The following is a 26,797-nucleotide window of genomic DNA, read 5'->3' as shown; positions in this document are numbered from 1 at the left end:
ATAGCCCATCTCAGTGCTGTGGCTGGCTTGGGGCGAAAAGAAAATTCCACCAGCCACAAACTTAGAAACAGTCTTGAATTATTTGTTGCTGACCGCTGGCTGAACCCTGTCCTGATGAGCACCATCACCATTAGCTCCTTCTCTGCGTATTCCATCACCCCAATGGCAGCGGCAGCATGCTGCAGCTCAGGCTGCGGGGAAATTGATCAAACAGGGTAATGAGACTATTTCTTCATGGAGGTTATTTTAAATGAATATAAATATTTTCCTTCTACATAATTTGCCACCAAAGGTCACCAATCTCCTCCTGATTCTGGAGAAAAATGCCACCGAGTCCCTCTCTCTCTCTCCATATTTGAATGGAACAAACAATTTTGTACGCTTTGCGGGGAAGGAAGGAGAAGGAAGAATCCCACCCCCCATTTTAATTTGACGACGGCATAAATCTCAATGGCCTGGCAGCATCCTATACAATTGATTAGAGGAAACATTTAAGCTGCACATTTTAGTTACAGCTGAAGAGATATAATGCAATTGCAAAAAAAGACATATAACCAATCATGACTCGCTTCTTAAAGACCTTCCACAGAGGGGCATTTCTGCTGAAGAGCTGAAATATTAAAATCATGCACAAATTTAAAACATGCGCAGGGATCCAAAAGTGTTGCACACACCCCTGCCTGCTGCCACTCCTCCCATCACCCCAAAAAAGCTATTTGGGAGTAGCAATGCAGAAGAAGGAAAATCAGCAATACCTTCTCCACAGATCTGTAATCTTTGTATCTCAGAAACGTACCATTAGTATGAAGAAAGCTAGAATTATTGGGGAAAAATATTTACAAATGGATTTGAAATTCCTGCCAGCTCCAAAGATTGCTGCATTGCAATGAATTTTGCATCTGCATTACCAAATATGAATTTAATTCACTTACCGCTTCGGCCAACTTTACTTTGGCACGCAACAAAGAGAAGACAAATTCTTTCCTTCAAGGCCATATATAAATTTTCAAGCATGATTTTCAGCTGCACCTTTGTCTAGGTACAATTAAAATCTAATATAATCAAAGCCAGTAATATAATGAACCCAGTAACACTCTGCAGAGCTATGACAAGAAAACAGATAAAGTGATGAAAAGTAGTCAAACCAAGACTGTGGCTTACATTCAGCATACAGAGAGCCAATGCGGCCTTGCTTGTGTTTCTCACCGGGTGCTTTAACCCATTATCTCATTAAGAAATCTACTTTCTCAATGAACACCTCAACAAAAGTAAGCTTAACGATCATTTTTCCCGTGTCACTGTGTACTGACATGATACTGTTGTGGCTGTGTATCTTTAAGTTATTCCCGGCTTATGGCAGCCAGAAGGTGAATCTATCACAGGGTTTTCCTGGCAGGATTTATTCAGAAGAGGTATGACATTGCCTTCACCTGAGGCTGAGAGACTGTGACTTCCCAGGGTCACTCATTGGGTTTCCAGGCTTGAGGGCGGGAACGTATACCAGAAAGGTATACTGAATTAAGAGATAAAACAATATTTCAATAGTATAACCAATCTGTGTCCACTCCATGGCTTCAACCATTCACAGCTTGCAAAAAAAATTCCTCCCCCCAAAAAAATCCAAAAAGCAAACCTTGACTTATTCCATTTATATAAGGGATAGTATTTTACTATGCCACTGTATACAATGAGACTTAAACATATACGGAATTTGGTTCCCATGGTGGGTCCTAGAACTAAACACAAGGGTTGCATTTATCAGCCTCATATTTACATAATTTCTAGGCTATGTATATTACAAAAGGAGGACATGATCTGGAGAACCAGTAGCTTCATTTTGGATTCATGGGAACTGCTCTGTTCTCTAAAGGCAGGAAGCATATGTTACCACATAATCCAAAACCGTTCATGGGTGGTCAAACTCAATGCTGAAGACACCACTATCAAGTAGTATGGTTTTCCAGCACATAGCTGATGGCCTAACTCAAGATGGATAGTCCTGTTTAAAGTACTTATTCTGAACTTTCAGGACCTCACACTTTTGGATCATGGGATTTGGAGAATTGCCTGTCTCCACATGTTCCTATCACATGTGAACAACCTCCTGCATGTATTACCTATCTGAGAAGAAGAAGATAGCTAACATAAAACGATCTTCAGCCTACTGCCCATCATATTTTAAGTGCCAGGGCAGAAATCCCCACTCATTACCCCACAAATGTAAATTTAAAAAATAATCTTGCTTACTGTTGCATCATAATTATAATATTGCTTATTTGTCACCTTTACATTCATGTTTTCTTTGTATATATTTTTATTTTATTATTTCTTTCCCAACATCTCTGGCAATATGACTGAAGGGCAATATAAAAACAGGTGTACCAAAAAGGGGAAATATCCCCCAACACAGATGCATTGTTGCTGCTTTCAGGTCAACCCTAGGGAAATCCTATCACAGGGTTTTCTTGGCAAGATCTTCTTGGGGAAAGGGGGTTGTTGCCTTTGTCTTCCTCTCAGGCTGAAAGAGTATGACTTGCCCAAGGTCTTCCAGTTGGTTTCCATGGTTGAGATGCGATTTGAACCCATGTCTCCAGAGCCATAACCCAACACTTGGACCACTACACAAAGCTGGCTCTTGATACACCATCACTGTGTGGATTTTCATTGTCATAATGTTCTGAAAACCACTTCATTTTATAAGCACATCTGAAGATGACTAAATTTCCAAAACCTCAGCTAAGATCTCAGAAACTACTAAATGTCCTTTTTTATTGGGGTCTTTCAAAACTCTTTTTTAATTATTTTGGGCAAATTCATTATTATGAATTTGGAACAAGAATGGAAAGTGATACAACATCAGGTGTCTACGTCCAACAACAGGTCTACGTCCAAAAACTTAACTTGTTGAAACATGGTTAGAAAATGTCTAAAATATATGGTAGGAAATTTCTAATACGGATTAGCAGGCCAAAATAAAAATATGGTGAAAATATGTCTCCTCCCTTACCTATTACAAGGTGACAAAGTTTGTCTTTTTTGTATAAATCCCCCAAAAGCCTAGCACCGTCGTCTGTATCAAATGCTATTCAAAGTGATGGACCATGGACCACTGCTGGTCCAGTAGTCATTACCTGAAAAAAAAAAAGAAACAATTCTTCCCGGAAGTATAAATATTGTAGGAGTCACTGACATACTGAAAAAAATGGTGGCCTCACACATCAGAAAGCCTGAGATTCACCAATCTATACAATAATTCCACTGTATGCTTAGAGTTCTTTCACAAAATATACTGTAACCGCAGTCATGAGTTAGAAGTAACTGCAGTTAAGCACGTCACTTAACTTGGTAACAGCACTCTTCAGTATATGAAACATCTTTGTCTATTCATGGACAATAAAATTTATAGACTATATAAAATAGTACACAATGTTATTAGATGTGGTCTCCATCACTCATGCAAATCTTTTTAGAATTATCCACCTATCCATAATTATAGAGAGCATTAAAGAAAGGGCTGAAACATCATTCAAACTGAAAATACTAGAAGAACATTCCTGCACATGCTTTGATACCCTACCAAAATGTGTCCACCACTGAATTCTCAACATGTATACATGTGGGGGAAGAATCCATAAAATTGCCAATTAAAATCAATAATACATGACAATTAGTAACCACTAGTAGAAGAGCTCTGATCAACAGTCTAGCCATTTGACAAAGTTAGTTGCAACAGCAAAGGAGTCATCACAACTTCAAGTGCCAATGAGCCAGATGGCGTTGCGGAAAAAATTATGCCCACAACCTCGCAGCTTGATCCTGTGATTACTGCCCAAGGGAAGTGATAATGAAAACAAGGAATAGCTAGATGTGATGGACCAAATCAATTATCATCAACTCAATATAGTTTCTTTTTTCCCAGATTGCTTTTGAAACTCGTCCTAACTATCAAGCACCTGGTAGGTGAAAAACTTCCCATCAGTTTTGGTGACAAGGTAACAGTCAGTGAAAAATCAGTACAACAAAATAGGTTTCCATGCATCGCAGTGCAGTAGCTCATAACCTGTCATGCAGCAGTCACATCACAGATAGATGTTTTTCTAGGTATCCACTAGGTAAAACTTTCTAAAAACACTTCCACACTCTGAAGTTGCGTATTTTTCACCCACTGTATTTCTCCCCAAACAAATATCTAAAACTATGCAAAAGCACAGAAAGAGTATTTATTTCTCTAATCTATACCCCGCCTTTCTTCCAGCATGGGATCCAAGGAAGACTACTTTTAGACTAGCAAGGACTTCTAAACCATGTTTGTCCATGGACCCCTTTAGAAAGTGCCATATAAATCAAAATAAATATGAAATGCCAATTGACAAGAAGCGACAAGAAAACAAGCAAAAGAATAACCTGGAAGGCAGCCAAAACAAAGCAAAGGTTGCTATGATCCATGGCATTCATGTTGGTCAAAGTTCATATATAGTAAAAAATGAAAGGTGAAGGATACAAGATGGTTTACAAGCAAATGTGGCTTAATTTCAAGCATAAAGCGGGGTATATTCTCTCAGGAAAACAATTATACTAAAACTCTATTACATAATTGGAAACTTGGATATGGGATCTAAATGGAACTCCTCCCTACATATTTATTATTAAATACTTTCATCCCACCCTATATCTGATAACTTTAGGATAGAATGCAATGAAATCAATTGAAATAGTTTAATTAAAACATTTAAAAATGGTTAGACAAATTTGAATGCTAAAAGTATATTAATCCATTCAGCAAATTAAAAGCAATTACCGTATAACAATTTTTAAAACCAGGCAAGTTTAATTATGCTACAAAAAACTTTAGTACAGTACAAGAGACTTTTTTTAAAATGTCAAAATTGCAGCAGTGCACTCTACAGCAGTGGTTCTCAACGTGTGGGTCCCCAGGTGTTTTGGCCTACAACTTCCAAAAATCCCATCCAGTTTACCAGCTGTTAGCATTTCTGGGAATTGAAGGCCAAAACATCTGGGGACCCACAGGTTAAGAACCACTGCTCTATAGGCTGACTGAAGCTCTATGGGGAAGGCACAGTGGGATGCCACAGGTAAAACATCAAAGACACAATAGGCAAGGATTATTTTTTAAAGCCAAAGTACAGACAAATTCGAAGACTACCAGTTCTGTTCGAACCTCCAGTTCACCAAGAGCTCCCAAACATTTTAGAAATGTGCAATAAAATGAAGAATATGGAAGAAAACAAAAACGTTCACTTTTAATCAAACCTGCTAACTTTAATCAAGAGCACATAAGCAGTACAGTATGTCAAAACTGATTTTCTAGACCATTGATTGCATTTTGCACTATGTGGATGTTCAATGGACCACAATTTTATAACCAGGCATGAACCATGAGAAGCACATTTGGAGTATCCATTTCTTCTGTCTATAGACAAGATAAAATAAACTGTTTTATAAGCAATTTTCTCCTGACACAAGACCCAAGGCAGCTAAACCTTCTCAGCTCTTCATTTCTGATACATATGTTTATAGCATTTCCATCATATATTAAAATACTTAGGTATTTCAGGAGTATAATAATCCCAAAACAAATACAAAAGCTTTTAATCACAAAACTATGAGTTAAGTTTTGAAAGGCCTTGAGAATACATAGTATTATTACTTGACCCTTTCTGGGAGAAAAGCAGGAAATGAGGTTATTTCAAATGTACAATGAAGAAATAAATATGACTAAGAATGTCATAATTTAATTTATGTATGGACCGATTTAGATATGGCTTTACAATATGTTCTGCAAGTTTTATAAGTGTGCTTATATCTCCTGCTTCTAACAGAGGTCCCAGCCTAAATACATAACCTTTCTACAGGTTTTAACCATTTCTCTCCACTCTTCTGATGCCTATCTCTGACACAGTACAAAGCATTAGTGCTTATTGTTCAATGTACTGTGAAACTACAAGACCCATAATCCATCATCACTGGCTATGGTAGTTAAGGCTGATGGATCTTTCAGTTTTCCATCTTCTGGGGAGTCACCTGTTCCCCAGTCCTCCCACAGTCTAAAGGGACATTTGGAGGCTATAAAAGGAACGTCTAACACTATATGGAGAGGAAAATATTGTAAAAGGTGAGCCATTTCCCACTCTCACTCCAACCCTTTCCACAACATTATGTAGTTAATACTTAGAGAACTCAAGCAAATCAATGTTCTCTCACATTCACGTTTTTCTATCTCAGCTAGTTATCATGCACCCCATTCCCTCATTCCTGGCTATCCAAAGAAGACAATAGCCAGTCCAGATAACATCGAAGCAGAACAATAGAGAAAACTAATGTGAGAATCAGTAGGTTTTAGTTTCCACTAGCAAACATTCTGCAAGTGCAGTCACAAGAGCAATGGTTGTTGTTGTTTTTAACCATTAAGTCAACTTTGACCATTAAGTCTTGGTCATCAACCGTCCTGCTCCGGTCTTCCAAATTCGGAATCATGATTTCCTTTATTAAATTAACCCAACTATAATGTGGTCATCTTCCAACATTATTATATTCCACTTTACCAAGGAATATTGTGTTTTCTAATGAGTCACCTTGTCTCGTGATATGTCCAAAGCACAACAGTCTCAGATTACTCATCTTGGCTTCTACTGAAAGTTCAGACATGATTTTCTCTAAGATTTGCTCTTAATTTGCCATTTTTGCAATCCACAGTATCCACAGAACTTTCTGGCTATAAAGCTGTAATTATATATCATAACATGCTGTGTAGCTGGTAGTCATGGCTGTGGAGGAGAAAAGTTTCCTTGAACCTGTCCCAGTATTTCATCAAATCAACATCAAATATGACAAAATCTATAAAAAAACTTAATGATGTTTTCCCATGTCAAGTGCTTTAGAAATAGCCCAAACATTTTTAAAAGGCAGTACTAACCATGTGTGATTTACACATAAAGCCACACACTTGTTCTCCTCCCCACCCCTAATTTCTAAGTATGCCAAGAGGTTAATGTAGTTGGGCTAAGGTCTATCCTTGCCAAACATATTGAGAACAACAAATGTGTAGCACTGTTGACTTACAGAAGAGGCTGTCATTTGTTTTGCAAGAAACCTGGACATCAATAAATAAATAAGACACTATTCAAAAATCAATTATTGGGAGCCTTTTGTATGGAGGAGTACCACACCTTTCAGACAACTGGTATTAATGACCAGGCATGACTATAGAATCGCCATCCGTTTTTCTGACAAAGCTGCAACTAGGCTGGCCTCTCATTGAAATTCCATTAATCTGGTGCAACTCGGTCCACTGTGAAAATCAAAACTCCATCTAACCCTTTATCAGTTCACAATAACCTACAAGTGAACTCTGCCTGTTAGCATACCGCCAGTTATGATTTTGCTATCAATCAGGCGGCGAGCCAATAAAAGGAAAAGCCCGCCAGCTTGCCTGCCAAGAATTTCATGTCTTGTTTTATTTTGAGGTGTCTTCTTGGGCAATCCTTTCCCCTACATTCCCCCACCACTTTCTCTAAGGCACCTCCTCTCCTGCAATTTGATTGCTTCTAGCAATAAAGCCAAAGTATTGCTGAAGCGTGCTTGAATTTCATTAGAAGGTATAACTTATGCTACTTTCCTGCAGTACCTAATAAACCATAAAGAAATCCAAACACCTATGGCTTAAGGGAATAACTGGAAAATTAGGTGGTCACTGGGGAACTGAATGAACTTTTGAACCAAGGAGACAGATGGGGGGGGGAGTATTTGTTGAAAATTTCAACAGGGAGACGGCAGCAGGCAGATTTTAAAATGCATAAAGAGTTTTGGGGGTAGGACATAGACATTTTCTGAACCTACAAAAATGACATCAGCAATGTAAACACACAGATTTAAGAGTTTACAATCCATCAAGGTTTGTTGCCTTCGTTCAAGCCTACCTTATTAAGGCAGCAGCCAAAAGGACAAAACAGCTATCATATATGAAAAAGGACCTTTTGGTGACATGTTCTAATTTAGTTGCACAGTATTTATTGTTGAAATAATTGTCTTCTTTCTAATTAATAAACTATTAAAAACAGGGCAGGGAAAGAGTAGGATTTTATCCCGTGGTCACAAACGGAGATTCCAATACATTACCCATTGTTTATTGAATGCTGATGTCAAAGAGACAACAAAATGCAGAATTATAAGAAAATCTTAAAGCCAGTGCTTAATTCATTAGGTGTGTTATAATCAATGTAGAAGAGTGGTCTGCATGTTAATGGAGAAGCCATTGGCTACTAATAATGCTCAATCTCTACTTATGCCCAATGTATTTACTTGAACATTTAAGTCCAGCAGTTTTATGCTTCCACTGAAGTACAGTTCAAAGTTAAATACAAGGTCCTGTGTGCTAGTATTTCAAATATATACATTTTTTACCTTAATTGGTTCCACCGCTGTTTTTGATAAACAAGCACTTTGTGCTTAAAATGCTCAATATCAACAAAAGTCTTAAGGGCTTAGAGAAGTTTGCAAGAAAGATACATGAAAACTTCAATTCTATGTCCACTTACTTGGGATTAACTATTTGAACTCAATGGGACTCACTTCTGGCATATATAGGATTATGCTCCCAATATAATTCATTGCTACACACATACCTATATATAAACCTGAGTGAATTTCTGCACACTTAAGGCACTGAAAGATACCTTTAGACAAGGGATGGAAATTGTGCATCCCACCATCATCTGCAACTCCCATCATCTCAAGCATAGCGACAACAGTTAGAAATAATGGAAATTGCAATCCAACAACCTCTGGAGGATCACACATTTCTTATCCCTATTAGAGAGTATTTATCAAAAAAAATTGTGTATATCCCACAATCACAGTTTATACCAAGAACAGCTGATAATCAAACTAGAAATACAAGAAAAAGTTTGCAACATGTTTATATATTCAGTTTATAGGTTACTACATTTTTCTTGCTCGTCGTAATTTTCAATATTGTAAGTAGTTTTGATTTTTTTAATTGAAAAGCCATTAAAATAATCTTTTAATGAAAGAAATTAAATAACTGTTTTAAATTTGTTATCTACATATTTATATTGATGGTTCTTCAAGCGCAGGCAACAGCACCATTTAGCAATTCACTATGCGCTTTCACAGACAAAAAGAGTTGTCTATTTTTCTCCTTAAACAAGGAGGAAACATTGCTCATGTCTATTCCTTTGTAGCAGTATGCTATGGCCATAAAACACAGCAAAACGGGATGTTAGCGGCAGAATTGTTAGGATATAAAGCACTTTTGTCTTTATTCTGTTTAATGCCCAGGGGAGAAAATCGGTATAAAATTTCACAGAATCCGTTTTGCCAATAAATATATTTCTAAAGGTGGGCAAAAAATAAAAGGTAATTTTATTGCAGGCATTAAACTAGAAGCTTATGCTAGCATATACTGAATTCAAAGAAAAAGAACTTGTGTTTGCTACTGCAATACAACCTACAGAGTTCCAGGACTATAAAAATCCTGTATTCTAAATCAGTTGTTAGGAAGGTTTATCACTTATGCATGTATTTGACTTATCCCTGTTCTGCAATAGATATAATTTTATACCTCATAAAAGCAATATATGTTTCCAAAGGGAATAATCGGGGAAACATAAAACGTGGAGCAGCGCATTACAGGAAGCATGTTTTCCTGCAGCAATTGAGATGGAGCTGCACAGTTTGATCAGTATAAAGCCAAAGAAATAAATAAACATCAATTCACTTCTAAGACTAAATCTGAACGACCAATCAACATGCATTGTTCTTGGTACATCTGAGTGATTTATCAGGCATTTCTCAACAGTTTTTTGAAAAAAGACTTGCAAACAGTGATACAAGTCATTTTTTAAATCTTAGCTTTGAAAACAATATATAGGTTATCAGAATTTGCTTTTTAATACAGGCATCCTACAAATCCTTTTTTGAGGTCCTCTCTGGTGCACAAACCATCAAATACAGTGTTCTTTTTCTTATAAAATAAGCAGAGCAAGCCATCCATCCATGTAGTTCAGTAAAACAAAGCAACATTTGTATGCTGGGTTAATAAATGATATATCTTTAGGAAAATTCTCAATGTATTTGAGTCAGTGATTCTTTAAGGATAGAGAAGGAATCTGTTCTGTTCATGGGGGGAAATCAAATGAACAAGGTACGCATTTTAATTTTCTTTCACTGTATCTTTTTTGCCACTAGAGTGTGCTCTTCAGTTCCTTAAGGGTCCAGTGATGCCAAGAAACCAACCCCACAACTTTCCCAAGACCTTACATTTATTCACAACCCAAGCTGAGGTCAACAACTAAGAATATCAGCAAAACCTCCAATTCACCATGTCTATTGAGATGCAAAGAGTTACTCACCATCATGGGGACCATCGTCCTCTCTATCACGGTCAGATGCCAGGGAAAGGTTGTCAGGTTGCATTGGACCTTCAAGTTCCTCCACATCTTCCAAATCTCCTGCACAAATCAAATGTTCATGAAGGGTTAAAACAAATTCATTTCAGTTCACTCATATGCACAAAGTAAAGCAACCTCACAAGATGAACACAGAAGTAAACTCAATCTGCAACAGGACTCATTCCTATCCCAATGGTTGCAAGTTCAAACACGGTAAGAAAGCCAACACTTACTGGCCAAACTGAGTGCCAAGACAGAACTTGGAAAATTCAGTGTGGACTATAACTTTCAGAAATCATGGCCATGAGATTCTGGGAATTATAGTTCAAACAGTAAACCTTTCAAGCCCTCTATACAGTTTGTCTGAATTAATTATGAAGATACTTCCCCAGTTGTTTTCATTTAAAATGGGATTGGAAATATATCATGACACTGAAACACCAGAAACCAAAGGTGTCACTATCTCACAATCATCCTTGTGAACAATTTTGAATTTTAGATTATTTCAGATTTTGAAATTCCAGACCAGGATACTCAACTTGCATCACACTGAGCATATGATACAATTATTCACTATCATGACTTTATCGTGACAGCAGGATTTCATGGATTGAGCGTTGAATTAGCACACTCAAAGACCAGACTTTGAATCACCATTGGGCTACGGAAAGCCAATGGGTAATCTTGGGCCAAGCTCAGAGAAAGGCAATGACAAACTCCCATTGAGTTCTTGCCAACATTCACTGTAGTAGCCCTAAGCTGGAAACAACTTGAAGGCACATAATAACAACATTATATCAAGTGAGAGAACTGACAATCATGCACAAGAGAGGAAAAGTTGGATCTAACTTGTCATTGGCACTTCAACTAAACCATAGTTACATTCAGTTAACATAGCATCTACACTGTCAAATCAATGCAGTTTAGCACCACTTTAACTGTCATGGCTCAATGCTATGGAATCAAGGGAATCCTAGTTTTACAAGGTATTTAAGCTATTCTGCTTAAGAGTGCTGGTGCCTCACCAAACTACATCTCCCAAATTGCATTGATTCAACAGATTCAGCCTTAGTCTGCAACCAATGTACTATGTCTGACCATTTCTCAGTATCTGTAGCAACTAGTATGTTATATTTCTATATCACATTTTCTATTTATTGAGTTTAAGACAAAAGTACATGGTTCCTCTGCTAATGTTCACCTTATAACAACCATGTGGAGTACATTAAGCTTGAGAGATACTGAGTGGCCCAAGGTCATCCAGTGAGCTTCATGGCTGAACTTAGGTTGGTCTCCCAAGTCCTAATCCGATATTCTAACCATAACATCATGGGGTTTTATCAGAACTGTCATCATTGCCTTCAACAGAAAAAACTACACCATTTCCTTTATGAAATACAAGGAAAATTAGGAAACAGCATCCTTTATACGCTAAAGTAGCATGCATCTGACATAACACTGGCTTTGATACTTTTTGCTTCAGGACATATCCTTGCAGTGCAAGATACTGTTTGCGATATTGCTACCACAAGGTAGTCAGGTTTCCCTTCAGCATTAATTGGCTGCAGCAAATCTCAGGGCATGTGTGGCATGATATCCTTGCGACATGAACGCTTCATCACCCATCCACCTGGCCATTCAACCACCATCAATCGTGCCACCACTCAACCCACCTTTCAGCAGCTTTGCGTGGGACAAATGCCATGTGCCAAACCCAGCCTAGACCCATTTACTCGCACTCATGACTTCAATTTAATCTTATGAATGGCCTCTGGCTCCCAATCATTAAAGTTTGTGGATCTATGGCTACCTGAACACTTGGATACACTTCATTTCAGTGCTGATTTATAATGTTACATTGAGCTTTATGGACTATAATGCAGAAAGTGACCACACATAGAAACTTAACACTGTCAGATCTTTTTAAATAAATGTTTAAACACAACCTCTAATGAAAATATTGGGAGTAAGTTCCTTGGACATGGGCAGAATACAACGAATGGTTTTCACAGCAGGTTAGAGACTACACAAAGGATTTCACTTCTAAGTCAAATCGGACCTCAATCATAAACTTAAGACAATCCTACTGCAGGTTGATTTTCCTTGGTACAAGAAGCATTTTGGATTTCATTGGTGGGGTGGGTACCTGGGTCCTCACAGGGAGATAGGGCAGGATATAGATAAAGTTTTATTATTATTATTATTATTATTATTATTATTATTATTATTGACACAATGACATTGTATGACACAGCAAACAAGATAGATATGCTGGATTTCGTATCACAAAATCACAAGTCGAACACTTCCCAAGTGTTTAGGACTGTGTGATGTATTTTCGGATAATGCGTGCAGATCCCAGTAGGAATTATTATTATTATTGTTATTGTTATTGTTATTATTTGAAATCTCATTTGCATATGAGACTCAAATCGAAATATGACATTCATTTCTGCTTCATACACATCTTATACATATAGTAGGAAGGTAATTTTTATACAATATATTTTTTAAAAATTGTGTATGAAATAAAGGTATGTACACTGAACACAAGAAAGCAAAGGTCTCCCCATTTCACCACCATCGATTTTGGAATTTAGAGTTATTTCAGATTTTGGAGTTCCAGACCAGGATACTCAATCTGTATCATATTGTGTCTATGCCACAATTATTTGCTATCATGACTTTACCACTGAATCCATAATTCAATAGAAATAGTGATATAGGTTTTCTGGGGATAAAAGTCAACTTCGAAAGTTTTTAGATAATTTGATGTTGCCTGCTTAGCTTAAATGTTATAAGATACTTTCCATATAAATTGTGAATGTATCTAAATGTACTTTCTTGGAATAGCATACACTTCCATCATACTTAACAAAAAATATTATCACTGAAAGAACAGTTTTTTAGGAGAAATACACCAAAAGAGCTGTTCCTGACATCTCTCATATCAACCGTTTAACTTTTTTTTTTAATAGAGGTATACCTTCAGTTTCACTCACTCACACTCTGTACTATGTATCAATTCCATTTCAAATGAATACTGAATCAAATTAATTCAGTAAAAGTAGCTGAACAATTTATTTGACCAGAGGATTGACTGCAGTACAACAATCCAAGCACATAACCATGGATAACTAGATGGATGGTTAGGCGAACAGATAGACAGACATGGGAGTAGAAATTTTTCCATGATAAAATATAGCACTAGAAAACTTTCCACCCATGTTTCTAGTTTAAAATGTAGATCAGTTTACTCCTATGGAATACACATAATAAATAAATATGCAGGTTTTATAACAGTGTAGATCCTGCAGCTCAACTATAACTTCACAGTTACCCATGCAGAAATCTTCAAAACCCAGGACTCATCCATGATCTAGATGGCCACATCAAAATCCTCCACAGAGTATACGTAGAATCAAAATCACCATATCTACTTAGAGAAAAAGTATGAGCACACCTTCCCATAACTTCTCACCACATTCTTCCCGATTGTATAAGGAATTAAGATGAACACTTAAAATATACAGGATAGAATGTGTTTATGTATTTTAAAAGCATGCTGTCACTAATCTCTTAACTGATATTTAAAACCTGCAAAGGTTTATTCAAGCTGATTGTTTCTTGCAAATTGAGAAGTGCATGAAAGTGAACACCAGGATATGATGAAAACTAACGGATCAAATCATAGCAAAATGGTTGAAAAGGCAGTTTTCTGGATTATAAAGTCCAGAATCTCCCAGCCTTAGGTGGTTGCATTACAAGTTGGCTTCAGGTTCTGGCTATAATCCACATTTTGCAGAACATACAATTACAAGTTTAACAAAAATCACAAAGCTTTCTTTGTCACGCGGAAGCACACAAACAGGCACATAGCATTGCCTCAAGAAAAAACATTTTGAACACACAGTAAGAATTAAAACCACCTTTTCCTGGGATGGACTAAGCTCTGGCCTTCTACAACTCTATTCAAAGAAGAGGATGGTTTCTTTTTTCTTTTTCAAAAAAAAAGAAGAAGAAGAAGAAGAAGAAGAAGAAGAAGAAGTAGACCCAGGTTTTGGGGGTTGGTTTTTTGACTAAAATTTCTGGACTTATACATGACACATTCTCTAATGCCTCAATTCATTTATTTTGGCTATAGTTTCTCCTTGGAACTCATTGCCTCCAGATACATGTATGATTTACTGCTTTCCTTATTTAAAGAAGCATCTCAAAATATCTTTCTTTTCTCAGATTTTTTCTGTGCCAAGATTCTATGTTTACTGAACATCTATTTTCTGTCTCCCCGCCCAATCCTTCTTCCTTTTCCTCACTGTGTTTGTTTCAATTGTAAGCCTGGAGGGTACTGTCGGTTTTATATTTTAAAGCACCTTTCTTCTCACATGTTAAAAGGTGTATTAGTGTGACACAAAAATTCTTCACATCTTGCATCTTAGGACCTCATCACACTAGATCCTGTTGCTACCTCCTGCAGAATTCTGGACTTTGTAGTTTAGGGAGGCCCAGGACCTCTCTGGCCGAGCAATTCAAAAGCCCCTTCCTAAACTACAAATCCTAGTGTGATGAGGACCTTTGTTTAATAGACAAATCATTTCAAATGAAAAACAGTATGTAGGATTCCTGACTATCCTATATACTCATGTGTAGAAATGTTTGTCACAAAAGCAACTCCCAAAACCTGGGTCAACTTATCCACATCTATATGACTACCAAAAAGGAACTACAATAGAGTCTCACTTATCCAACACTCACTTATCCAATGTTCTGGATTATCCAACACATTTTTGTAGTCAATGTTTTCAATACATCATGATATTTTGGTGCTAAATTTGTAAATACAGGAATTACTACATAGCATTACCGTGTATTGAACTACTTTTTCTGTCAAATTTGTTGTATAACATAATGTTTTGGTGCTTAATTTGTAAAATCATAACCTAATTTGATGTTTAATAGGCTTTTCCTTAATGTCTCCTTATTATCCAACATATTCACTTATCCAATGTTCTGCTGACCCGTTTACGTCGGATAAGCAAGACTCTACTGTATTCCCCTTCCTGAGTAGAGTAGCGAAAGTCGAGAATTCAGTCCATCCCAGGAGAACATTAAAAAGCCTTGACCCTCTTCAACCCTCTCCACTATGGTCTAGGTGTGGAAGTAGCATCAATGGCCATGGGTAGCTGTCCCCATGATACGGTATTGGTGCTGTTTCACCTCTTTGTAGAATTACCCTTAATGGGTCATATCACACTGTAATTTTGGCCCCAAAATTAACCTCGACTACATGGGTATATGCGATACATGGGTATATGAGGAGTGGCTTAAAGAGTTGGGCATGTTTAGCCTGCAGAAGAAATGGCTGAGAGGATACATGATGCCATGTATAAATATGTGAGCGGAAGTCATAGGGGAGACTAGGATGCAGAACAACGGCTTCAAACTACAGAAATGGAGATTGCACCTGAACATTAGAAAGAACTTCCTAACTGTGAGAGCTGTTCAGCAGTGGAACTCTCTGCCCCAGAATGTGGTGGAGGCTCCTTCTTTGGAGGCTTTTAAGCAGAGGCTGGATGGCTATCTGTCAGTAGTGCTTTGAATGCAATTTTCCTGCTTCTTGGCAGGGGATTGGACTGGATGGCTCACAAGGTCTCTTCCAACTCTAAGATTCTATAATATTTTTTCATACCACAGAAATCCTGCCACTAGTACTACTTGCTGGGAGCACAAGTGAAAGAATGCTATTGCACTGAAGTCCTGCTTACACACTTCCCATAGTTAACTGGCTGGCTATGTCCAAATAACATACTACTTTCGATATGCCTTTGGTCAAATCCTTATACATATTTTATGACATCTTTCATTCTTGAAGAAACATATTTGACATGTCTCTACTATACTTTTTCAGCAATCTTTGCCCTAAGTGATTGGCCCAGTGGAATGGTTCCTTCCACTGTTGATAGACCTGGAGTTCAGTGCTTATCTGACTGCCATAGTTTTTTGCAGTATCGGGTAGCAATAATCTAGCAACCTTTTAAATGTCCCACAACACCCCTAAATTATGCTAAGTCAAACACACTGTAGGACATTCAGTGAGTAAGTCAAGCCTTCTGACACTACATAAAATGCAAAGCCAGAAAAACAATATAGTATCCAAGGTTGGCAATAGAAGGTATTTAACAAAAGATGTAACATATTGACTTCAGCTCTGGTATAAGAAATCCCTTTCCAGTGGATGAATAACCTCCGTCATTCTATTTGTCAGCAGCCAGGAAAACTACATCACAACATTAAATTTCATCAACCACAATTCCATGGGAGAACAGTAAGGTCATAGAATACAGTACTGGCTGCAACATTCAGCTTTTCTCTTCTCTTATTTAAGTGTTGAGTTCTAGCAATTATGGTTTCACAGATGTGGAAGTATGTAGCAAAATCTAAAGACATTGAGCTCAATGAAATTTCTTGTGACTAGAAGGAACAGAAAACTAGCAAAGTTGTTTAATTTGGTTAGAAGTTATGATGGCCACACAGTAGCTGTGCATTAGCACAATCCATTTGTTGGAAGGGCGGCAGGTGACAGCAGCAGCAATGGATTCATGCCCTGCTTTTGAGTTTTCCAGAAGGTTCCAGTTGGCTTAATATTGTTGCAGTGGGACCACAACTTGCAAGGTCTGGACACTGGGACTTGATTAGCACAGGCAGCCATCACCTTCCATTCTCATTAGTCTTTCCTCTTCCCTATGGGCTTAGCTGCTATCTTCACAATGTCAGGAGGAATAAAGATTCCCCAACAATAGTGTGCTTTTTCTCTTACAAGCCAAAACACTTTACCATGGCTTGGACTTAGATGACTCAGATTTATTAAGCTTTGTAGATGATTTTCTTCTGGTGGAGATCAAAAGAGCCAGTTGCCCATATTTTGGACTCTTCACTGGGATATGAAAGTCATAAGGAACTCCTCTGCTTTCTCAAATTATCACTATACTACTGTGGCCAACATGCAAAAGGGGAATTACACCAACTCAATTATTGCTCAGATTCATCGAGGTCCTTTTGTTTTTCATCTGAATAACCTACATACATTTCCAGAGCCTAGATTTAGCAGACTGTTGGTGTATTTTTAATTACTGTGGACTTTTGGTATCTGCTAGGATTTGGTTCCAGGATCACCTGTGGATACCAAAATTCATGGATGCTCATGTCTCATTATACACAGTGGTATAATAAAATGATATCTCTTATATAAAATACCTATATCAAGGATTGCCCTCTGGATTTTTTAAAAGAATTTTTTCCAGCTGTGGGCAGTTAAATCCATGGATAGGGAGAGTCGACTATACTGTTTTTAAATATATGACTATGATACTTAAATGTTGCAGAATGTGAAATATTACAGAAATGTATTCAAATTTCAGATTTGTAGAATGGCATCAAAATACTATAATCAAGACAACTCTCCACTACATTTTTCCATTCCATTTCCCTAAATGTCAAAGGGATGCCTTCCCCTGCAAAATATTTAAGCGAGATAACATTTGAGAGGCATTTTTTTTATTTTGGGAACAGGGTATTTAGGCTTACAGCACCCTTGGCCTTAACTCTGTTTTAATATGTGTTTTATAGATATATTTGACTATATTATACCCTGCTTCAAGCCAAAGGGAGAGGTGGGTAGTAAATAAATAAATTAATTATCATCATCATCATCATCAATCTCCCCCAAATCAAAATATTGCCACTCAAATGGCCAAAAGTACTCTTTGAAGCCTTTAAGGTAGTGGTTCTCAACCTGGGGTCCCCAGATATTTTTGGCCTTCAACTTCCAGAAATTCTAACAACTGGTAATCTGGCTAGGATTTCTGGGAGTTGTAGGCCGAAACACCTGGGGATCCACGGGTTGAGAACCATTGTTTTAGAGGAAAGAACTGGCAAAATCATCTCTATTCATTCATTGTCAAAGAAAACCCTACAAAATTCATAAATCCACAGGCAATTTGGAGGCACATACACACACAATCAGCCTTCCAACATCCAGAAGTAGGCACGTGCAGCTTTTAGACCAGTGAGAGCTCACCAAATTGAAGTAATGTTTAACTGAAGCCAAGACTTTGGTGAGTTCACAAGGCAATGTTTCATTCCATGAAAAATGGGTGCTTCCCATAGCAATTATAAAAAGTAGTACAAAGACCAATTTTATAGTGACAATGCAAACTTTAACAGTTCCAAATTTACGAAGTATATTTTAAAAACCTTAAATGGTTTCATAGGTTTTGAGCTATGGCCAGGACTAGCCCATGAGTTATCAGAAGGTACAGCATTTGAAACGATAAATGCTACTCAACCATTCAGTGCAAGGAGTCACTGTTGAGCAGCCAGAGACACATATTTTGTCCCCTCGACAGGAGCCATGTGCCTAACACTATCTCTCGGAGGGAGAAAGACATCAATAAAGGAAAGTGTTCAACTGGTATCTATGTAATAGAAAGCTGAACTACAAAGGAACAACGAGCATCAGGTAAATGTATCCAGTACAATTTGCCGACATAATTGAAAGCATTACGGCCTAATCAGACATCTAAAAGCAAGGCATGTTCAAACGAAATGTCTATAGACTCATTAGCGGGCAGCCATTCCATTATAATCATGCATAATGTCAGCAGTGCCTTGAGCCTGTGCCAATGACAACAGCATAAATTTTGCATCTCATTTCTCCAGTCATAAAATTAATGATCAGTTTAAATATACTTCTTTATAAAAAGTTATTACACAAAGAAAAGGCACGAATGTATCCCTGTGATGCAGCCAGGAGGATAATTAAGAGACTAATGCTCATTAATATGGTTTCCCCCGAACAACCTTTGATTTATCCAAGAACTTTTTTAAAAGTTTCATTAATTAAACACGGTTAATGGTTTACCGGAAAAATATATACTGTTCCTATTTTCTTTCTTCCATGATTTAATTACTCATGTTTTGAAAGTAGAATGTTTTAAGTTGCTCCCCATACAACACACAATATCTGACCCTTCTTTAATAAAACACATCTTTTCATTTTTAGTACGTATTTGCTTATTGATCGTCACAGATAATGGTGTTGAACTAGTACGGGAAGCAAGACACTTAAATCCATTACAAATGGAAGCTACCTTTTAACTCCCAGTTATCTCAATAAAGATTTCAGATTGATTCTGCATCAGCTGAGTACAAAGGAATTTGTATTTTATAATAATGCCTTATCACGCAAACGTCACCTATGCTCTTCACAACAATTGGTTTGGAATCCAATGTTTTGCTGTGATATACATCCTGCTGAAGAATGTGCAGGAATGTACTAATTGACATATTTCAGTCAATGCTTTTCAAACAAATTGTTGCTGCTGGGATCCTGCCAAATCCCTAAAGACATGTACAGTGTTCCAATAATATGTTTAGGCAATAGGGGTCTAGGAATGAAATTGCTCAAAATTCATCTTGAATATACAGCTGACCTTTGCTACTTTGCTAACAGTGTTTGAGTAAGAACTCATTCTTCCTACTTCAGAACAACTTTGCCAGCACAGTTAGTGAATTCACCATTATGCAAATGCATTTACTGGATGAGAGGCATGCACATACATAGATGTTAAACATGTTAATTCCCCACCTAGCTCAATTCCAATAAAAGAACAAAGAGTCCCGTGGCAGTTTAAAGACCAATAAATTTATTACAGCCTAACTTCTTGTGATCTATAAGCCACTTCATCAGACATGTGTAGGTCTGTGCCATAAAACACTCAAATAAATAAATTACTCAGCAATGTACAAAAACACTACATAGCAGCTCGTACAGGTCTATTGGTTAGCTTCGTATCCTGCATAAATAGCTCTAACTTTTATCCAATGGCCTAACTAACACATCACAATTTGGAAAAATCATTAAGTTAAGCACAATTCCTGTCATTTAAATATTATTTTAAAATGCAAAGTTTTTCTGAGCATTTTTATACTAAAATTAGAACATCTGCAAACATTTACAAAGCTAAGCAACCCTTCAGTACTCAAAAGTAAGGTAAAGGTTTTCCCGACATTAAGTCTAGTCGTGTCCGGCTCTGGGGGTTGGTGCTCATCTCAATTTCTAAGCTGAAGAGACGGTGATCCATAGACACCTCCAGAGTCATGTGGCTGGCATGACTGCATGGAGAGCTGTTGCCTTCCTGCTGGAGCAGTACCTATTGATCTACTCACATTTGCATGTTTTTGCATGCTAGGTTGGCAGAAGATGAAGCTAACAGCGGGAGCTCACCCTGTTACCTGGATTTGAACCACCGACCTTTCGATCAGCAGGTTCAACAGCTAAGCAGTTTAACCCACTGAGCCACCAGAGCTCCAAGTACTCAAAACTATTTGTATATTATTTTTTACAGGTCAAGAGAGCTATTTTTATGCCTACAAACACTATATGGAGAGGCATCTGAATAGGTTACAATTATGGAAATGGTTTTATATTCAACCAATTATGTTTCCTGGTTAGCAGGGTATGGAGTAAAAAAAAATTAGAATTCTGCTTTTGATATAAAAATATATCAATAGAAAATTCTCCATTAGTTAACTTTTCCACAGAAATTTTACATCCTACATCACTTGTTAACAATTAAGGTTCTAGAAGGGTGTAAAAGACTAACACATTTTTATGTCATAAATTTTTATGCACTCTATCACATCTCCACAGATGCATGAAGTGTTATCCTTTCTAGGTATATAAAATGGTAAAACAGATTACACATCTGATGAATTGAGACAACAGAAAGATATAAATGAAAGGGCGAGAATGTCACTAAATTAGCTTTCCCTATCCTGTTGCCCTCCAGATTATCTAGTGTGCAACTTGCATCACTCAATCCAGTAAGCCCAAAAACTATGGGAGGTGTACTTCAAAAATTTGGAAATTGTAAAGTTGTTACAAACTGAAGAAACTGAGTGAAGCAGCTTTTTAAAAGCTGTTGTACTGGAAAAATTGAGGTACACGTTACTAGTTCATCATCAGTTGACGAACTCATAGATAGAGTCAGTATTATTTTGTCTTGAAATTTGCAAGATGTATTGAGTTTAAGGATATTCAACTTTACACGGAAGGAAGGCTGTAATTGTAGGAGCCCTTTGTCCAAATCTGTAATGTCACCAACTGTATTTGAACGGATGGGAACGTGCACAGCCTTAAAAAAAATTACTAGAGCTACATAACTTAGTAGGCCACAGTAATCATGACCACAATGCTAGATCAGAGAATCGGAGTAATATATTCCCCAAAGGAAACATTTTTCCACATTCTGAGACCCTCGGATGTTTCTGAACTACAACTTACATACCTACACATCTCCTTAAGTATCTTAGGTATCTTGGGTTCATGGGTTACCTAGGGGCCTTCCACACAGCCCTATATCCCAGAATATCAAGGCAGAAAATCCCACATTATCTGCTTTGAACTGGAATATAGGGCAGTGTGGACTCAATAACCCAGTTCAAAGCAGATATTGCGGGATTCTCTGCCTTGATATTCTGGTTCATATGGCTGTGTGGAAGGGCCCTGAGAGAAATCTATCCCTAGGAAGGGAAATTCACTCCTGGAAACCAAACACCACATGAGTGTTAACCCTTCCCTATGCTATCCAAAGCTATATATACAGTATATTCTTGGCTGGAGTTACACTTAAAAATGTACCTGTTCCAACTTACATACAAATTCAACTGCATACTTAAACACATATTTTCACTTTTATTATATACACTAGTGTAGGTACCTGGCATTGCATGGATTAGCTATTTTGTAATGCTGCTTATTAGAAATAGTTACTGTTTGTTTTAGACTTCATGAATCTATCAGATATATGTATAACCAACTGAATAATGGGGAAAATTATACAATCGTATGGATGATGAAGTGTAACTCCCATCAGCCCAAGACTTGGTCAGGCTGTAACTCTCATCAGGCTCAAGTCTGGCCAATTGTAACTTCTATTATCCTCATATCTAGTGTGGTGTGACTCTCAATTCAATGTAGGTGGATGACAACTTGCATAATCCTCTGTCAATCATCTCAAAACCCCATCAGTATTTTAAGTTGATCATGATGTGTATGTTTGGTTCAGATCCATCATCTTGGTACTGACATGGCTCTCCAGATGTGGGTAGATTACAACTCCCATCATCCTCTGTCAGTCCCCACCCCACCAGTATTACTGTTGCCCATGCTGGATAAGTGTGCCAAGTTTGGTCCAGATCCACATTTGGTAGGATTTACACAGCTCTCCAGATATGGGAGCCATCCTGGAAAACGAATAGATATATACATAAAAAGGTAAAGGTTTCCCCATGATGTTAAGTCTAGTCAAGTCTGACTCCGGAGGATGGTCCTCTTCTATATTTCTAAGCCGTAGAGCCAGTGCTGTCCATAGGTCATGTGGCTGGCATGACTGCATGGAGCGCCGTTACCTTTTTGCCAAAGAGGTACCTATTGATCTATTCACATTTGCATGTTTTCGAACCGCTATGCTATATTTATTATTTACCTTATTTCTACCCTTCCTTTCTCTACCACAAAAGGGATTTGAGGCGGCTTACATATGGTAACCATTAGATGCCTTAAAATACATACAAACAGAGACTTAAAATCAATTAAATTAAAAATTAATACATATTACACATTTAAAACATTAAATTCATTGTTAAAATCACAACATCCAAAAATCATAGCCAAGTCTATACATAGAGACATACATACATTTTTTACTTTTACTCTCTCAATATATATACAGTAGAGTCTCACTTATCCAACCTTCTGGATTATCCAACACATTTTTGTAGTCAATGTTTTCAAAACATCGTGATATTTTGGTGCTAAATTCATAAATACAGTAATTACTACATATCATTACTGCATACTTTTTCTGTCAAATTTGTTATATAACATGATGTTTTGGTGCTTAATTTGTAAAATCATAACCTAATTTGATGTTTAATAAGCTTTTCCTTAATTCCTTCTTATTATTCAACATATTCACTTATCCAACGTTCTGCCGGCCCGTTTATGTTGGATAAGTGAGATTCTACTGTATATATACACACACATACAAACACATACACACATGCATATCTACATAAATACACATATACACACATAGAAACCTACATCTGCACATATAGTGTCCTTATCGAAATACATTAGAGTCTCACTTATCCAACACTCGCTTATCCAACGTTCTGGATTATCCAACACATTTTTGTAGTCAATGTTTTCAATATATCGTGATATTTTGGTGCTAAATTCGTAAATACAGTAATTACTACATAGCATTACTGCGTATTGAACTACTTTTTCTGTCAAATTTGTTGTATAACATGATTTTTTGATGCTTAATTTGTAAAATCATAACCTAATTAGATGTTTAATAGGCTTTTCCTTACTCCCTCCTTATTATCCAACATATTCGCCTATCCAACGTTCTGCCGGCCCATTTATGTTGGATAAATGAGACTCTACTGTAATGCAATCCTGATGTTCAAACGTGTGCTCTACAGCAATAAAACTTTGCTTTCCATGCAGAATTCCCATTTGTCTCCATCAATTTGAGCAATCACCTTAAGTAACTGTGCATTAACATTTGCTCTGCAATGCAGGCCAATTCAGGTTTTAAAAAAACAAAACACAATAACTTTACTAAAGAAGAACATTTCTACCATAATCATGCTTTCACTCTTCAATTTGCAGTCAAGACTGCGGCACCAAAACATCTGCACAAACGGCAGAAAGTAGCTGTAAAAGTGAACATATACGCACACAACATACCAAAGACCACTTCCATTCAGAGTTTGCAACTAAACACTCGTAAAGAATTACAGCTAAATAAAACTGGTAAGACATTCCAAAAACACCCCTACTGGAGGCTGGCACATAAACTCTTAAAATGAAATGAAATAAATGCAGGTTACCACCTCCTGTTCCAAATATAATACAGAGGCTGGGGAAGGGGAGCTACTGTAGTTTCACATATGCTTTTTTGACCTCCTGGCCTGACCCTCATGCCAGCATTCACCAGCTGCAGGTCATGACCTCACAAATTAGCATCATGAAAATTACAGCCGTTTCAGGTTCAGCTTCAGAACAGACCACTGTATCGGGCCTGGATTTAATGAGCCCATAAAGATCTGTTTCAATATCCTTGCGAGGAGAGAAGAGTAAACCTCATTCCCGTTTCCTATTACTGCATTTTAGACCCATATGGTAAAATCTGCAAAGAAAACACAATCCTCGCAAAAGGAAAAAGCAAACCTTCATGATTCCTCCATTTTCAGATGGAACATATATCTCTGTAATGTATGCTTTCGTATTTGTTATGATGTGATTGCACTTAAACTTGCTAAGTAATTTCTACTGTGGACAAATTCAAATTGTGCCAAACATTAATTCATTTCGAGGTTCATGACAACAGCTTATCTGTTGCTAAAGCAAATATTGTAAATCCATGGTTAAATCTGCAATGTCTTGGACTACTTCTCATTGTTTAGATCTTGCTGTGACAGGCGATTGTATATCTTTTTGAAAAAACAACTTAATGAATAGGAGGGGGCTCAATGCTTTTCCCTTTGTCTTCCAGCAGGGGGAGCTAGCATCCTCAGGCATGAAAGAACCAATACAAGTGATGCTTGAATTTGATTTTTATATTTACTTTTGATTAAACAGCCCAGAAAAACTCACAGCAACCAAGATTATTATCTGTTTGAAAGCCTGCTAATGAGGAAACAGTTAAGCTACATGCTTACCTTTTTCGGAAAATTCTTGAGGGTAACTGCAAAAGAGAAAATGGGAAGAATATTGTAAGTATGTAGAAAAAGTAAAGAAAGCTGTGTGTTTCTAAAGCTGCAACAACAAAAGATCAAAAAACAACCAAAGTCCACTTTGGAGAATATTTTAGTCTTCGCCACAGTTATCCAGAAAAATCTATTTTAACTTTTAATGCCCAAGACACAAACATCTTAATATTTATAATGAACAGTGTCAGCAAATAAACATCTGTATCTAGACAGGTTTTTTGAACAAAAATCAATAATTAATTCTGATTTTTTGTAGGTGTTTCAGTTGCATTTGTCACTGTTGCCCTCCGACAACTGGCATTCAGTGAAACATTGAAACTGAATTTAAACCAGTGTACAGAATCGTCCCTTTTCCATCATTTTTTCTCTTCTTGCTAATCATAAGAGGAAAAGATCATGAAACTCCTAGTTTTACTGAACCATTACTGTTTCCTAAATGTTTATTATATTTATTGTTGTAATATATCATCGTTCTTCAATCCTAAAATGCATCAATCATAAAACAGCACTAACTTCAATACCACAACAACAAAAAGCTATATATAGTGTGTGTGTGCGCATATATATGGAGCCCTCAGTGGCACAGCGGAGTAAACCGCTGAGCTGCTGAACTTGCCAATCTAAAGGAATCCATGGAGCAGGGTGAGCTCCTGCTGTTAGCCCCAGCTTCTGCCAACCTAACAGTTCGAAAATATGCAAATATGAGTAGATCAATAGATACCGCTCCAGCGGGAAGGCAACAGTGCACCATGTAGTCACCCGGCCACATGACCGTGGAGGCATCTATGGACAACGCGGGCTCTTCGGCTTAGACACGACTAGACTTAATGTCAGGGGAAACCTTTAACATATATATATATTTATATATATGATCGCCAACAACTAGTGCAACTCTCAAAATCAGAAGGACTGAAAATAACTTTGAAGAAAACAAAATGGATGAAAAATTAGCCGTGTATCCAAGGCCGCTTGGTTATATACAGAGATGAAATTGAGGAAGTAACTGAATATGTATATCTTGCTCAACAAGTACAGTCGAATAATTTGGCAAACAGCAAATGAGCAAGAAGACGCAAGGCTGCTTGGATGGCTTTTAATCAAAACCGGACAGTGCTAACAGATGATAAGCTGCCAATGAAGGACAGAGCAGATATCTTCAGCACTACAGTCTTACCGGCAATGTTATACGCATCTGAAAATGGGCAAAAACAAAGTTAGAGGAGGAAAAACTGGCGGTGACTCAGAGAGCAATGGAAAGAAGGATGTGTGACATAACAATAAGAGATAAAGTCAACAATAAAGAGCTGCGTCAAAGAACCGGGGTACGTGACATAATCAATAAAATCTATGAAGCAAAAAAAAGATGAACAGGGCATATGGCACGAGCGAAAGACAACTAATGGACATGTTGACTAACAAACTGGATAACAAGAGACTACAAGTGGCCCTGGGCAGACCTTGTACTTGATGGCATGAACCAATGGTTAAGCTATTTGGCCAGAAATGGAAAAGAAAAG

The 26,797-nt window shown here is 37.3% G+C and overlaps 1 protein-coding gene across 1 annotated transcript in view; it reads right to left on the bottom strand.

Moving 5' to 3' along the window:
* Positions 1-26,797, bottom strand: part of skap2 (src kinase associated phosphoprotein 2) — a 134,625-nt gene that overhangs the window by 93,925 nt on the left and 13,903 nt on the right. Inside the window, exons 3-4 of the mRNA XM_008117055.3 lie at positions 25,230-25,255; positions 10,392-10,490 (exon numbers count right to left, since the gene is read on the bottom strand). Coding sequence (XP_008115262.2) covers positions 10,392-10,490; positions 25,230-25,255 — 125 coding nt within the window. The remainder of the gene's footprint in view (positions 1-10,391; positions 10,491-25,229; positions 25,256-26,797) is intronic.

Source organism: Anolis carolinensis, chromosome 6 (genome assembly GCF_035594765.1).
Source record: "Anolis carolinensis isolate JA03-04 chromosome 6, rAnoCar3.1.pri, whole genome shotgun sequence".
Classification (NCBI taxonomy): domain Eukaryota; kingdom Metazoa; phylum Chordata; class Lepidosauria; order Squamata; family Dactyloidae; genus Anolis; species Anolis carolinensis.
This window is presented reverse-complemented; position numbering and strand designations above follow the sequence as displayed.